The sequence below is a fragment of the Oncorhynchus mykiss genome, chromosome 23 (assembly GCF_057628025.1).
Source record: "Oncorhynchus mykiss isolate SJ-2025 chromosome 23, ASM5762802v1, whole genome shotgun sequence".
Classification (NCBI taxonomy): Eukaryota; Metazoa; Chordata; class Actinopteri; order Salmoniformes; family Salmonidae; genus Oncorhynchus; species Oncorhynchus mykiss.
In genome coordinates, this window is record NC_143044.1 from 45,313,944 (window position 1) to 45,327,245 (window position 13,302).

A 13,302-nucleotide genomic window follows, 5' to 3' on the forward strand; every position below is an offset into this window, starting at 1 on the left:
TGTTTCAGGACACAACAGTTCGATAACATCCCATGGAATTATGAAATCATTTATTAAGCACATTGTATGATCAGAAATATGTCGTATTACTAACGTATTTGTTGAAAATATACAGATGTAGGATCTTAATTTGATCACTCTTTGGTTACTGAGAATGTTCCTGCACTGCAGGAATTCCTAACTTGTAGTGTATTCTAGTTTTAAAAAGGCTTCCAAAGTTTGTAATTTCCTCTTTGAAAATTCAGACTTGATTTGACCCAACAAAAAATGTGTCAACCCAAACAATGAGATCCATTTATTATATTCCACATAGTAATTCACATTTCATATTGCTGCAGGATTATTCTCCTGCTGTAGCTAACTGGCTCAAATTAAGATCCTACATCTGTAGGCCTATAGGACATTTAAATATATTTACATTTACTAAACAAAAATAGAAACTAAACATGTAAAGTGTTGGTCCCATGTTTTAAGAGCTTAAATAAAATAATTAAATATCCCAGAAATTTTCCATTTGCACGAAATGCTTGTTTCTCTCAAATGTTGTGCAAAATGTTGTTAGTGTGAACATTTCTCCTTTGCCAAATAATCCATCCACCTGACAGGTGTGGCATATCAAGAAACTGATTAAAAAGCATGATCATTACACAGGTTCACCTTGTGCTGGGGACAATAAAGGGCCACTCATTTTAGAGAATTTGGCAGTACGTCCAGCTGGCCTCACAACTGCAGACCACTTGTAACCACACCAGCTCAGGACCTCCACATCCGGCTTCTTCATCTGCAGAATCGTCTGAGACCAGCCACCCAGGACGCTAATGAAACTGTGGAGTATTTCTGTCTGTAATAAAGCCCTTTTGTGGGAAGAACTCATTCTGATTTGCTGGACCTGGCTCCCCAGTGGGTAAGCCTGGCTCCCAAGTGGGTGAGCCTATGCCCTCCCGGGGCCCATCCATGGCTGCACCCTTGACCAGTCACTGGATATTCATAGATTAATGTCTAATGTAATTCTTTAAATTTAGTGATTTTCTTAAATGAACTGAAATTGTTGAGTTATTGTTATATTAATACTTTTCCTAATATCAACCGTTGGAAATGTGGGTGGTGTTGGCTAGTTCAGGATACATGCCATTCTAATGTTGACAAGTTGGAGACATATTATTTTGGGAAAGTTAAGCCTAAAATGTAGGTCTATTGTGCATTATTCTTCATTATCTGGTGTTTAGATCAATGCTCTCTCTTAACATTTCTGTCAACACAAAAAAAACACTATATAATACAAGCATGAGGATTTTGTATAATTCATTCTATAAAAGTGTATGTAGGCTACATACAGTATATAGAGATCAATGTCAATAATGGCTCAAATGTGGATTCTGATAGGATCAATAAACTTATGCTGGTCAGGTCTAATAAGATGCTTGTGTTTTTCTTAATTATGTTACGATAAGTATTACATCTTAGATATATATGATATATATATATATATATATATATATATATATATATATATATATATATATATATATATATAGTAGAAAACTCCAAAAGCAATCAAGGACTATGCCCACACATTTTCTGCAGATACTGCCAGATAACCAACATTTCTACTGGTGTTAGTTGCTACAACAAAACTCTCCTAACCCCCATTCGGTGTAATGTATATTCAGAACTACTTCTGCACCTGTGAAATGTAGTGGAGATTATAATAGGCCCACATGTAAACATTACTAACTGCAGTGGATATTATATTGCCAACCTGAAAAACAAATACTTTGCTCTCACCTCACCACAATGAATTAACAGAAACAAATAAAAGTTAGCAAGTATCTTACTTTGTTAAGCGGTCATTAGGCCTTCCTCTTATGTGGATCTAAAATATCTATAGACTGTCTACAAACATTTGATATAGTCTAGATAAGTTAGGTCTACATAGTCTACAAAATTATCAAAAAGGTACATTAAAATCCAGGCATTATTGACATACTGCATGATTCCAATCACTCAAGGCCTACATAGGCTACTAGATCTAACCTATATTTAGACTTGGCTTTAAATCTATGAATAAATAGCCAAACCTATATGTAGACATGGCTTTAAATATATGAATAAATAAGCAACATATATGTAGATATGGCTTTAAATCTACGAATAAATAACAAAACCTATATGTAGACATGGCTTTAAATATATGAATAAATAACCAAACGTATATTTAGACATGGCTTTAATCTATGAATAAATAACCAAACGTATATTTAGACTTGGCTTTAAATCTATGAATAAATAAGCAACATATATTTAGACTTGGCTTTAAATCTATGAATAAATAGCCAGACGTATATTTAGATTTGAAATCTATGAACAAATAATCGACAGGAATCAATGTCCTTAATTGAGGCTATGTTAGATACATCCTGACATGGTATGGACAGGCAATGCAGCATACAAGGTTCATCATATCCGTTTTATTGACATTTCATCCAGGAACACTGGGCAATAATAAATATTTAATTAGTCATCAATACAAAAATAAAGACACGGGGTCTCCGGACATAAAACATTCTTTCCAGCAAAACAATCATGCAGCCATGCTACTGAAGTTCAACATATGGACGCCACCGCAAAACTAAAAGTATTTTCAGAATTCCATGGAGTCATCAAGAGCCATATTATTTCAACCTTTCCGAAATTAATATATAAATCATGCAATTTTCATACACTGTAGAATGCGATTTCACCATCCTTGTTACAAGGAAAGGGCATTCTTCACTTTCACAAATGATGCCAAAACAAACATATTACATTGCATGTAACTTTTTTCACCCTTTCGGGTGAGCAAGTATTTTGTGCTACGATCAGCTTCAGTGCTCCAAACATGAGGTCACATTCAGACATCTCCAGATTAATGCTCTCCAAACATGAGGTCACATTCAGACATTTCCAGCTTAAAGCTCTCCAAACATAAGGTCACATTCAGACATTTCCAGCTTAAAGCTCTCCAAACATAAGGTCACATTCAGACATCTCCAGCTTAATGCTTTAGGTTTTTTCACAGAGCGTCTTGTAAGAAACATATTTACATAGCGTGAATGCATCTCTGGTGACACCAAATAAACAGCTACATTTTTACCGTGAAAAAAGTATTTTCACAGGGTCTTTGTTACAAGGAGGAATAATTAACGGTTCTCATACGCAAAACAAATAAACATACATACAATGCATGCATGGAGGTCAATTCTTCATGTCCAATTCATAATGTACTGTACTGTACATATTGACACCATTCTGAATCGGATGTCCCGAATTACTTCATCACATCCTTGTTTCCGCTTGCAAGTCTCGTCAGTCCCGCTGAACTGATAGGAATATGAGGGGGTGGTGGTACTTGGCATATGGGGCACGGGCATGGTAAACCTGCCCAGTGTTGGAAGCCGCTGCCGAGCTGAAGAGGGTGTGCAGGGGCACTCTTCATTAAGGAGTGAGGCGCTCGGATGGAGGTAAGTCCAGGTAAGGTGGTGGTGAGGGTAGAGGATGTGGACGAGGACAGCGCGCTCCCGAGCAGCGGATGCACCTGATGCGCCGGGTTGCCAGAGTGCCCGCTTACTGTCCCGCAGTGGAACGCAGAATGATGTCCGCCGTAGATTTCTCCAACCAGCCTTTTCATCTCGTCCATGGAGCTGTTGAGCATCAGGATGTAGTTTCTGGCAAGCAGGAGAGTGGCAATCTTCGACAGCTTTCTCACAGACGGACCGTGTGCGTAAGGCATAACTTCCCGGAGGCCGTCCATCGCCAGGTTCAAGTCGTGCATCCTCTTGCGCTCCCGCCCGTTGATTTTCAGCCTCAGATGCTGAATCTCTTGCTCTGTCACCTGCTTCTTGAGTTTGTACTTGCTCCCGCCAGATGACGTATTTTCCCCGTGCCTGGAAAGATGCTCGCTCGTCATCTTCTGGAGGAGTTCGTTCTGCGCCGAGGACACTGAATTGAGGTGGTCTCGGAGATACATTCCATCCATGTCTGGCGAGGAAGATCTGCTCGAGCTGGAGTCAGAATGCATTTTATTAGCTCGGTTTGGGTAAGAGGTCGCCGCTTCCCTCTGTCTCTGCCTCTATTTTTAAATCACAATCGATCACCTGTTTGTGTCGTTTTGAGTTTGGTCCTCTTTTTGGGATGGAGGTCTATGAGGGCTTGAATGGACGCACTGGGCTTGTTGGCCGGATAACTGCGCGTAATCTTATCCCGCGGGTGCACCTCTTCTTGCTCTGTGGTGGGGTAAAATACTGCTCCGAGTATTTATAGTGCGGTTGAGAAGGGGAACAAAAGGAACCCTCCTATTGATAATAATGGTCTTGTTAGGATGACGTCCCCATTATACAGCGCGGTGTGCTTTGACTGTCCCATTGACCAAAGGGCATCTATTCCTATTCATTCTAATGCCAACACTTCAATCCTGGATAATCTGAAACCAAGACAATTTGAAAACACTCTGCTGCTTTCTAGAAATAATAACGGGTTAGTCTGAAATTATTGTTTCATCAGCTTCACTTTGTAATATATTTCTGTAAGGCTTTTATTAAAACTGTTTATCACTCACATTTTGGAAAACTTAAAGCGGTGTAACCTAGTCATGCATCGTGTTTTAGTGATTGCGTGTATGGGATCGGCTACAATATTATCTGCATCGCTAGAAAATGTTAATTTCCAGACCATCCACAATTTAACTTTGTCGTGCTGTCGAGAGGGGGAATAACATTGATGAGTTTTAGCTGCCGTTTAGGGTAGACTATCAATGAGGGACGCGCAACCAGCGTGATCTTTGTGCACGAGCAGCAGAATATTATAAATTCCATAATACCGTATTAATAGCATAATAAGAATATATGTATTTTTTTATTAATATTTATTTAACCTTTATTTAGCTAACTAATAAGAACATCGATTCAAAGTCTACTCAGCCTCATGGCGTTTCAGCTTAATCAGCAATTAACCTGAACTTCGGGAAAATATATTGATTTAGAATTTGATAAAAGCAAAATAAGGTAGCCTCTCACACTCTTTTTACATCAATTAGATAAAATAATATATGAGATGCTGTCACTATAACGTGCTATAATGACAAGTTTGGCGTATCTCACTGTTCTCAGCCATGCAGGAATCCACATAACATGTTCTCTGCTGATTGTAGTGTTATTCAATGTCCTTCCACCTTAAGTACACACCTGCCATAACATGAAATTCAGATTGGATAGGAATTTATTTTACTATCACAATTATAGGCCACGTATGACAGCCCAAAATCGTTATCCCGATCAGAGGCCAAGCTGGAACTGGAATGGGCCGGGAGGCATGATGCACCACTGCAACAGAATAGGCTATTCAACTCCAGTCAAAAACTACATGTGGTTTCCATTTAGTTATACACATTTTTTTCACACAAATAGACGAAGTAAAAAAAAAAATGAAATAGAGGATTTTCTATTATGTTGAAAATATGTTTGAATTGATTATGACAACCACAACTATTATTATTATTATTATTAGCAATGTTATATCATTAGCCTGTAGTTACTGCTTTCATTCTTGTTGCTACAAATAGACGCCTACCCGTTTAACCCCTAAAAATCTCATTACGGGGCTTACTACATTTGGAGGTTAAATTAGACCACCTCCAGAATAGAAACCAAACCGACTTGAAGATGAATTGTCCAAATATAGCATCGCAACCCGGTTTTCCTCAGGTGGTTGGTTTTAGTAGGCCTGTACTCTACGTGTGCATAGCCTACTGATATTACATTAGGCCTAAATATGTATTATTTTATTTATTTTATTTTTACTTAATCTTTATTTAAGTAGGAAAATCAGTTTAAGAACAAATTCTTATTTGCAATGATGGCCTGCCAAAAGGCAAAGGCTCATGCGCGGGCGGGGACTGATATATTGCTCATGTGAACATGTGGTAGGCCATTATTGCATATTTTGCAACCATTCCGAACATTGAATTGTGTATAGTTTAAATTACATATCTGTTCAATTCCTACAGAACATTTTAAAAATTTTTCTAAAAGTTTTATTGGGCTAGCTATAGGCTTGTTTAGTTGCTGTAAGTGCGTCATTTAAATTAGTCTACAAAGGAATCTCAGTCCTTTTTATCAGATATCTTTCTGGGAATATAATGTCTCCTCATAATAATGTTTCATTTGTGATGAGCATCAGCAATATTGTGATGGACGTCGATCAATTCATAAAACAGAAAACATGAACTGAATAATAGATTTGAAAAGTAGATGTAAAATGATAATAATAATAATAATAACACAGATCCTCTAGTCATGAATAATGCAATCATTGTTGTCCATTAACTTTTGATCCTTAAAATAAATGAATATATCCTACAACCAGAATGTATGGCAGTGCTTACACATCAGTGAATCGTATCTTGTAGAAATGTTGACATAGAACTATAGAACTTGTTGATGCAAACTTGGTTGGAAAAGCTTTGCCAAGAAAAAGCTAGTGTCTCGAATAATGACATTGTATGTAGAAACCAGCCATGATCACTTAGTTAATCATTTCAGCCACATTACATTGGAGGTCAACCCATACATGTACTGTATACAATCATTAGAGAGATGACTGAAGTCCAGAAGGTAACTCTTAATTTGAATATAATTTAAACCAACTCTGTGATGAAGTATCCCAAGACAACACTGAGAACCATATTATTGAGTTTAAGATAACATTGAGACTAATTCCTATCTTCAAAGGGGTATACTCATGTATTTTGTCATGAAGGAGAGGAATAATTGAATGCACAGTAATTGGAGGGGTACAGGCCCAAAACAACTCAATCTCATATTCTTCTTGGTGTTCCACAGCAATAACCCCCCCCCCCTCCCCCCTCATATAAACATTTTGAAAATGTGTATTCACCATGTCTCTGTTGGAATAGAAAAGAAACAGACCCACATAAAGGTGCTGCAATGCAAAGAAAAGCGCTGAATTTCTTCTCTCTCTCTTTGTGCCATTTGAAATGGAAAGCTTTGAATACCAATTGCTTGAACTGGACATATGTGAATCCCTTTTAATCCCACTAATCCTGTCCCCAAGTGTTTCTTTGTCTGTCGGGCAACCACATAGATCTAAGTGAAAGTGTTTCTAATCCAGGCAATGTGGAGAACCGTCTTAGTGAGAGAGCCAGGGGAAGAGGGAACTGCTACGAGGCACAGGGAGGTGAAAGGAAGGTGTCATGGTGGTTGTGGGGCTGTGGAATGGTGGTGGTGGGGCTTGCCTACTCTCAACTACCCCAGGGGAGGGAAGCACCAATCAGCAGAATGAGTGAGGCCCCTTCCGCCAGTGAACAGGGCCCACACTACTTACCCTGCACCAAGGGCCAGGACATTTGCAGAAATTGAGGATTTAGAAAAAAATCCCCCTTATTCAGTGGTAAAGTCCCAGCAGGTTAGCTAAAATGTGCCTCAATTCATTTCTTAAGACCCTCCTCTTTTCATTATTCACCCCGTACCACACTTTCTCTCTTCCCCGCGTTCTTGCCAGTTCTTCCCAAAACAGACCTGATACCATGTTGTTGGTCAACTTGGAATGGTGACAGAGAATATAATCCCTCCAAGAGTCTGTTTTTTGGACATAACAAGGCTGTTTGAAAAAGCACCATTGTGTGTAGACATATGTTTAACCTGTTCATACAGTTCACACAAGATACTTGAATGTTGTTGAAAAAGTAGTTGAGCTATTTGAAAGTAAATCTGATAAAAAACAATTGTAAATATAAATAGATACTTGTATTGTGTCCTCATATCACAACAACATACAATGTACCAAACATTAGGAACACCTTCCTAATATTGAGTTGCGCCCCCTTTGTCCTCAGAACAGACTCAATTCGTCAGGGCATGGACTCTACAAGGTGTTTGAATACCTTCCACATAAAGGTTGGCTCATGTTGACACAAATGACTTGTTCTAAATTCATGACAGGCACACATAAAAGTAAACTTTTTCCTGTACATTACATGATTTTGTATACAGTGCATTTCAATCCAACCCAGACTTGCAGGGCAGTTCAGCTTCCTTGACCATGCAGGGCTGACAATGTGGTCCATCAAGAGGTTTATGTCTGTCCACACTTAAACAAGTACAGTCAATTCAGAAAACTGTTGAGTGTGAAAAAACCCAGCAGCATTGCAGTTCTTAATTAACACATTGAAACTAGTGCGCCTGGCACCTACTACCATACCCCATTTAAAAGCACTTACATTTTTGTCATGCTCATTCACCCTCTGAATGGCACACATACACAATCCATGTCTCAATTGTCAAGGCTTAAAAATCCTTCTTTAACCTGTCTCCTCCCCTTGATATACACTGATTGAAGTGGATTTAACAAGTGACATCAATAAGGGATCATAGCTTTCACCTGGATTCACCTGGTAAGTCTATGTCATTGAAAGAGAAGGTGTTCCTCATATTTTGTACACTCGGTGTACAACACATACACCACATTTGATTTCCAGTGTTGAGGGAGTTTAGATGCTCAGCGTCATCAAAGTCATCATGACCAGACTTGGGATTGACTGTACCTGTTTTAGTGTGTACAGACATAAACCTCTGAGTTGGATTGAAGTGCACTGTATACAAAATCATGTACTGTACAGGAAAAAGTATATTTTTTTGTGTGCCTGTCACGAATTTAGAAGAAGTAATTTGTGTCTATTTCACAATAATCTGTGATAGTAGAGTCCCACAGCGGTCAAACGGAAATGGTTTCAATCAAATCAAATCAAATCAAATGTATTTATATAGCCCTTCATACATCAGCTGATATCTCACAGTGCTGTACAGAAACCCAGCCTAAAACCCCAAACAGCAAGCAATGCAGGTGTAGAAGCACGGTGGCTAGGAAAAACTCCCTAGAAAGGCCAAAACCTAGGAAGAAACCTAGAGAGGAACCAGGCTATGTGGGGTGGCCAGTCCTCTTCTGGCTGTGCCGGGTGGAGATTATAACAGAACATGGCCAAGATGTTCAAATGTTCATAAATGACAAGCATGGTCCAATAATAATAAGGCAGTTGAAACTGGAGCAGCAGCACGGTCAGGTGGACTGGGGACAGCAAGGAGTCATCATGTCAGGTAGTCCTGGGGCATGGTCATAGGGCTCAGGTCCTCCGAGAGAGAGAGAAAGAAAGAGAGAATTAGAGAGAGCATATGTGGGGTTTCAATCGTTTTTCCACCATTCATTTTTCCCATAGGTGATTTAGAAACACTTAAAATAAAGTCTGTGTTTCGTGCAGGCTTACCCTGGTGTTGGAGCCTGAAGACCAGCACAATCCTCCAGCACGATGGCCAACACTGAACAGCCCTGGATTACACCTTTGTGATATTCTATAATAACTGATTCACTGGTTACACAGTGGTGTAGTGAGTAACACAATGGTGCAGTGAGTAACATCATGGTGCAGTGAGTAACACCTTGGTGCAGCGAGTAACACAATAGTGCAGTAACACAATGGTGCTGTGAGCAACATCATGGTGCAGTGGGTAACAGCATGGTGCAGTGAGTAACACAATGGTGCAGTGAGTAACATCATGGTGCAGTGAGTAACATCATGGTGCAGTGAATAACACCAAGGTGCAGTGAGTAACACAATGGTGCAGTGAGTAACACAATAGTGCAGTAACACAATGGTGCATTAAGTAACATCATGGTGCAGTAACACAATGGTGCAGTGAGTAACACCATGGTGCAGTGAGTAATATCCTGGTGCAGTAACACAATGATGCAGTGAGTAGCATCATGGTGCAGTAACACAATGTGCATTAAGTAACATCATGGTGCAGTAACACAATGGTGCAGTGAGTAACACCATGGTGCAGTGAGTAACATCATGGTGCAGTAACACAATGGTGCAGCGAGTGACACCATGGTGCAAAGAGATCTTCTGTTGAATCTGACAATTCATCTTAATGGTTGTACAGTCGTCTCAAATAAAACTGTGAAGGACCTCAGCGTTACTCTGGACCCTGATCTCTCTTTTGAAGAACATATCCAGACCATTTCCAGGACAGCTTTTTTCCATCTACGTAACATTGCAAAAATCAGAAACTTTCTGTCCAAAAATGATGCAGAAAAATTAATCCATGCTTTTGTAACTTCTAGGTTAGACTACTGCAATGCTCTTTATTTCCGGCTACCCGGATAAAGCACTAAATATACTTCAGTTAGTGCTAAATACAGCTGCTAGAATCCTGACTAGAACCAAAAAAAATGATCATATTACTCCAGTGCTAGCTTCCCTACACTGGCTTCCTGTCAAAGCAAGGGCTGATTTCAAGGTTTTACTGCTAACCTACAAAGCATTACATGGGCTTGCTCCTACCTATCTCTCTGATTTGGTCCTACACTATGGTGCAGTGAGTAACATCATGGTGCAGTGAGTAACACCATGGTGCAGCAAGGACCACCATGGTGCAGCGAGTTACACTATGGTGCAGTGAGTAACATCATGGTGCAGTGAGTAACACCATGGTGCAGTGAGTAACATCATGGGGCAGTGAGTAACACCATGGTGCAGTGAGTAACATCATGGTGCAGTAACACAATGGTGCAGTGAGTAACATCATGGTGCAGCGAGTGACACCATGGTGCAGCGAGTAACATCATGGTGCAGTGAGTAACATCATGGTGCAGCAAGGACCACCATGGTGCAGCGAGTGACACCATGGTGCAGCGAGTGACACCATGGTGCAGCGAGTTACACTAGGTTGCAGTGACAAAAATATGTTTCTTTGAGTCTTTGCGATTCTTTGGGCCGTACTGTTGTTGTACATCCAAAAAAATACTTTAATTATCTTGTGTTCATTAAGTTTTGCTATTAGGTTTCATCAGTCAGAACAGACACCTGATCATCAGCTTTTAATGAAAGTCTTTGTAAACAGTTTTTGCATACATTTTGCAGCCATTGGAATATGAGTGTATTCAGATTGAGACAGTAACTGCATTCTGAACTTATAATACACAGGATTTGGGTTGCGTTCAGGAGTGTGCAACGTACCGAACATTGCAGATAGAAATTCCACGAATACTATATCTGAACGGCCTAACTTTGTAACATTCCTGAACAGACCCTTGGTCCCCTGGTCTCAGCACATGCAACATAAGTAATTGTAAAGGACTATTTCAGTAGAAACACAATACATACTGAACCAAATTATAAACGCAACATGTAAAGTGTTGGTCCCATGTTTTCTGAGCTGAAATAAAAGATGCCAGAAATGCTCCATATGCACAAAAAGTGTATTTCTCTCAAATTTTGTGCACAAATTTGTTTACATCTCTGTTAGTGAGCATTTCTCCTTTGCCAAGGTAATCCATCCACCTGACAGGTGTGGCAAATCAAGAAGCTGATTAAACAGCATGCAGGGGACAATAAAAGGCCACTCTATAATGCGCAGTTTTGTCACACAACAATGCTACAGATGTCTCAAGTTTTAAGGGAGCGTGCAATTGACATGCTGACTGCAGGAATGTCCACCAGAGCTGTTGCCAGAGAATTTTATGTTAATTTCTCTACCATAAGCAACCTTCCAACGTTGTTTTAGAGAATTTGGCAGTACGTCCGACCAGCCACAAAACCGCAGACCATGTGTAACCATGCCAGCCCCGAACCGCCACATCCAGGTTCTTCACCTGCGGGATCGTCTGACACCAGCCACCCTGACAGATGATGAAATTGTGGGTTTGCCCACCTAAAGAATTTCTGCACAAACTGGCAGAAACCGTCTCAGGGAAGATAATCTGTGTGCTCTTCGTCCTCAACAGGGTCTTGACCTGACTGCAGTTCGACTTCGTAACTGACTTCAGTGGGAAAATGCTCACCTTCGATGACCACTAGCACAATTCATGGAAGCTGAAAATATCCCAGTTCTTCCATGGTCTGCATAGTCACCATGTCACCTATTGAACACGTTTTTGGATGCTCTGGATCGATGTTTACGATAGCATGTTCCAGTTCCCACAAATATCCAGAACTTCGCACAGCCATTGAAGAGGCATGGGACAACATTCCACAATCAACAGCCTGATCAACTCTATGTGAATGAGATGTGTCAGGTTGCATGAGGCAAATGGTGGTCACACCAGATAAGGACTGGTTTGCTAATCCACGGTCCTACTTTTTTTGAAAGGTATCTGTGACCAACAGATGCATATCTGAATTCCCATTCATGTGAAATCCATAGATTAAGTCCTAACTTATTTATTTTTATTGACTGATTTCCTTATATGAACTGTAACTCAGTAAAATCTTTGAAATTGTTGCATGTTGCGTTTATATTTTTGTTGAGTGTAATTAGCAGCACAACAAACCACAGCTTTCAGCCGCTCCAGGGTGGCCAGCACAGCCCAGTAATGGCCCAATAACCCACCAGGGCCCAACAGTAGTAAAGTGTGAATGAATTAGCAATAGTCAGCATGTAGGGCTCCCGAGTGGCGCAGCAGTCTAAGGCACGGCATCTCAGTGCGAGAGGCGACACCACAGTCCCTGGTTTGAATCAAGGCTGTATTACATCCGGCCGTGATTGGGAGTCTCATAGGGCGGCACGCAATTGGCACAGCGTTGTCCGGGGTAGGCTGTCATTCTAATTAAGAATTTGTTCTTAACTGACTTGCCTAGTTAAATAAAAAAATGTAAAGCTAGTGGCAGTCAGACAGAAGGAGTTCCCTGGTTTGATGAGAAACAACGTGCCACTATAAGTCTGAGAGAGGAATCAAGGTCAGAGGTCGTCTTGGAGGCCGTCAATGTTGTGCTGAATGTTGAAGGAGTTGGTTTGATAATGTTGTTGCACAAGACAAAGGGAATTTAATCACCATACATTTCAGTTTTCGTCTGTTAATAAGAAAGTTGCCATTTAGATATTATACTTCAAGGAGTTACCGCTCTTTTCTCTAGACTAGAGCCTTAGTAAAGTTGAGTCCATTGGGCTACTCTCCACTGTAAAACTATGAAACATGTAACACATTTATAACCTTAACATCAGTGTTTAAAACTTAAACATTAGGCATTTTGATTTGCCAAGTGTTCTCATGTTAAACACGGGCATTTAAAATGCAAGATTAAACATGATAGTCAGCTTTTTCCAGTCAGTTTCCAACCAGGAGAACACCTACAGGGCTTTCAGATAGTATACAGTACATACCCCTTGACTTATTCCACAATTTGTTGCGTTAAAGCCTGAATTCAATTTTATTTTTACTCTGACCCATCTACACACAATACCCCATAATGAC

General features: G+C 40.0%; 1 protein-coding gene and 1 long non-coding RNA gene across 2 annotated transcripts in view; both read right to left on the reverse strand.

Annotated features, from left to right (window-relative positions):
* The window catches only part of LOC149972614 (uncharacterized), a 337,364-nt gene that overhangs the window by 36,011 nt on the left and 288,051 nt on the right, over positions 1 to 13,302 (reverse strand). The window lies entirely within an intron of this gene.
* LOC110502982 (oligodendrocyte transcription factor 3-like) lies at positions 2,454 to 6,043 on the reverse strand. The gene has a single exon (XM_021581344.3). The coding sequence runs from the start codon at positions 4,055 to 4,057 to the stop codon at positions 3,308 to 3,310; it is 750 nt and encodes a 249-aa protein (XP_021437019.2). The 5' UTR covers positions 4,058 to 6,043; the 3' UTR covers positions 2,454 to 3,307.

What these genes read in the sequence shown, in the direction of transcription:
- LOC110502982 (XM_021581344.3), bottom strand. Translation starts at nt 4,057, where the DNA reads ATGCATTCTGACTCCAGCTCGAGCAGATCTTCCTCGCCAGACATGGAT.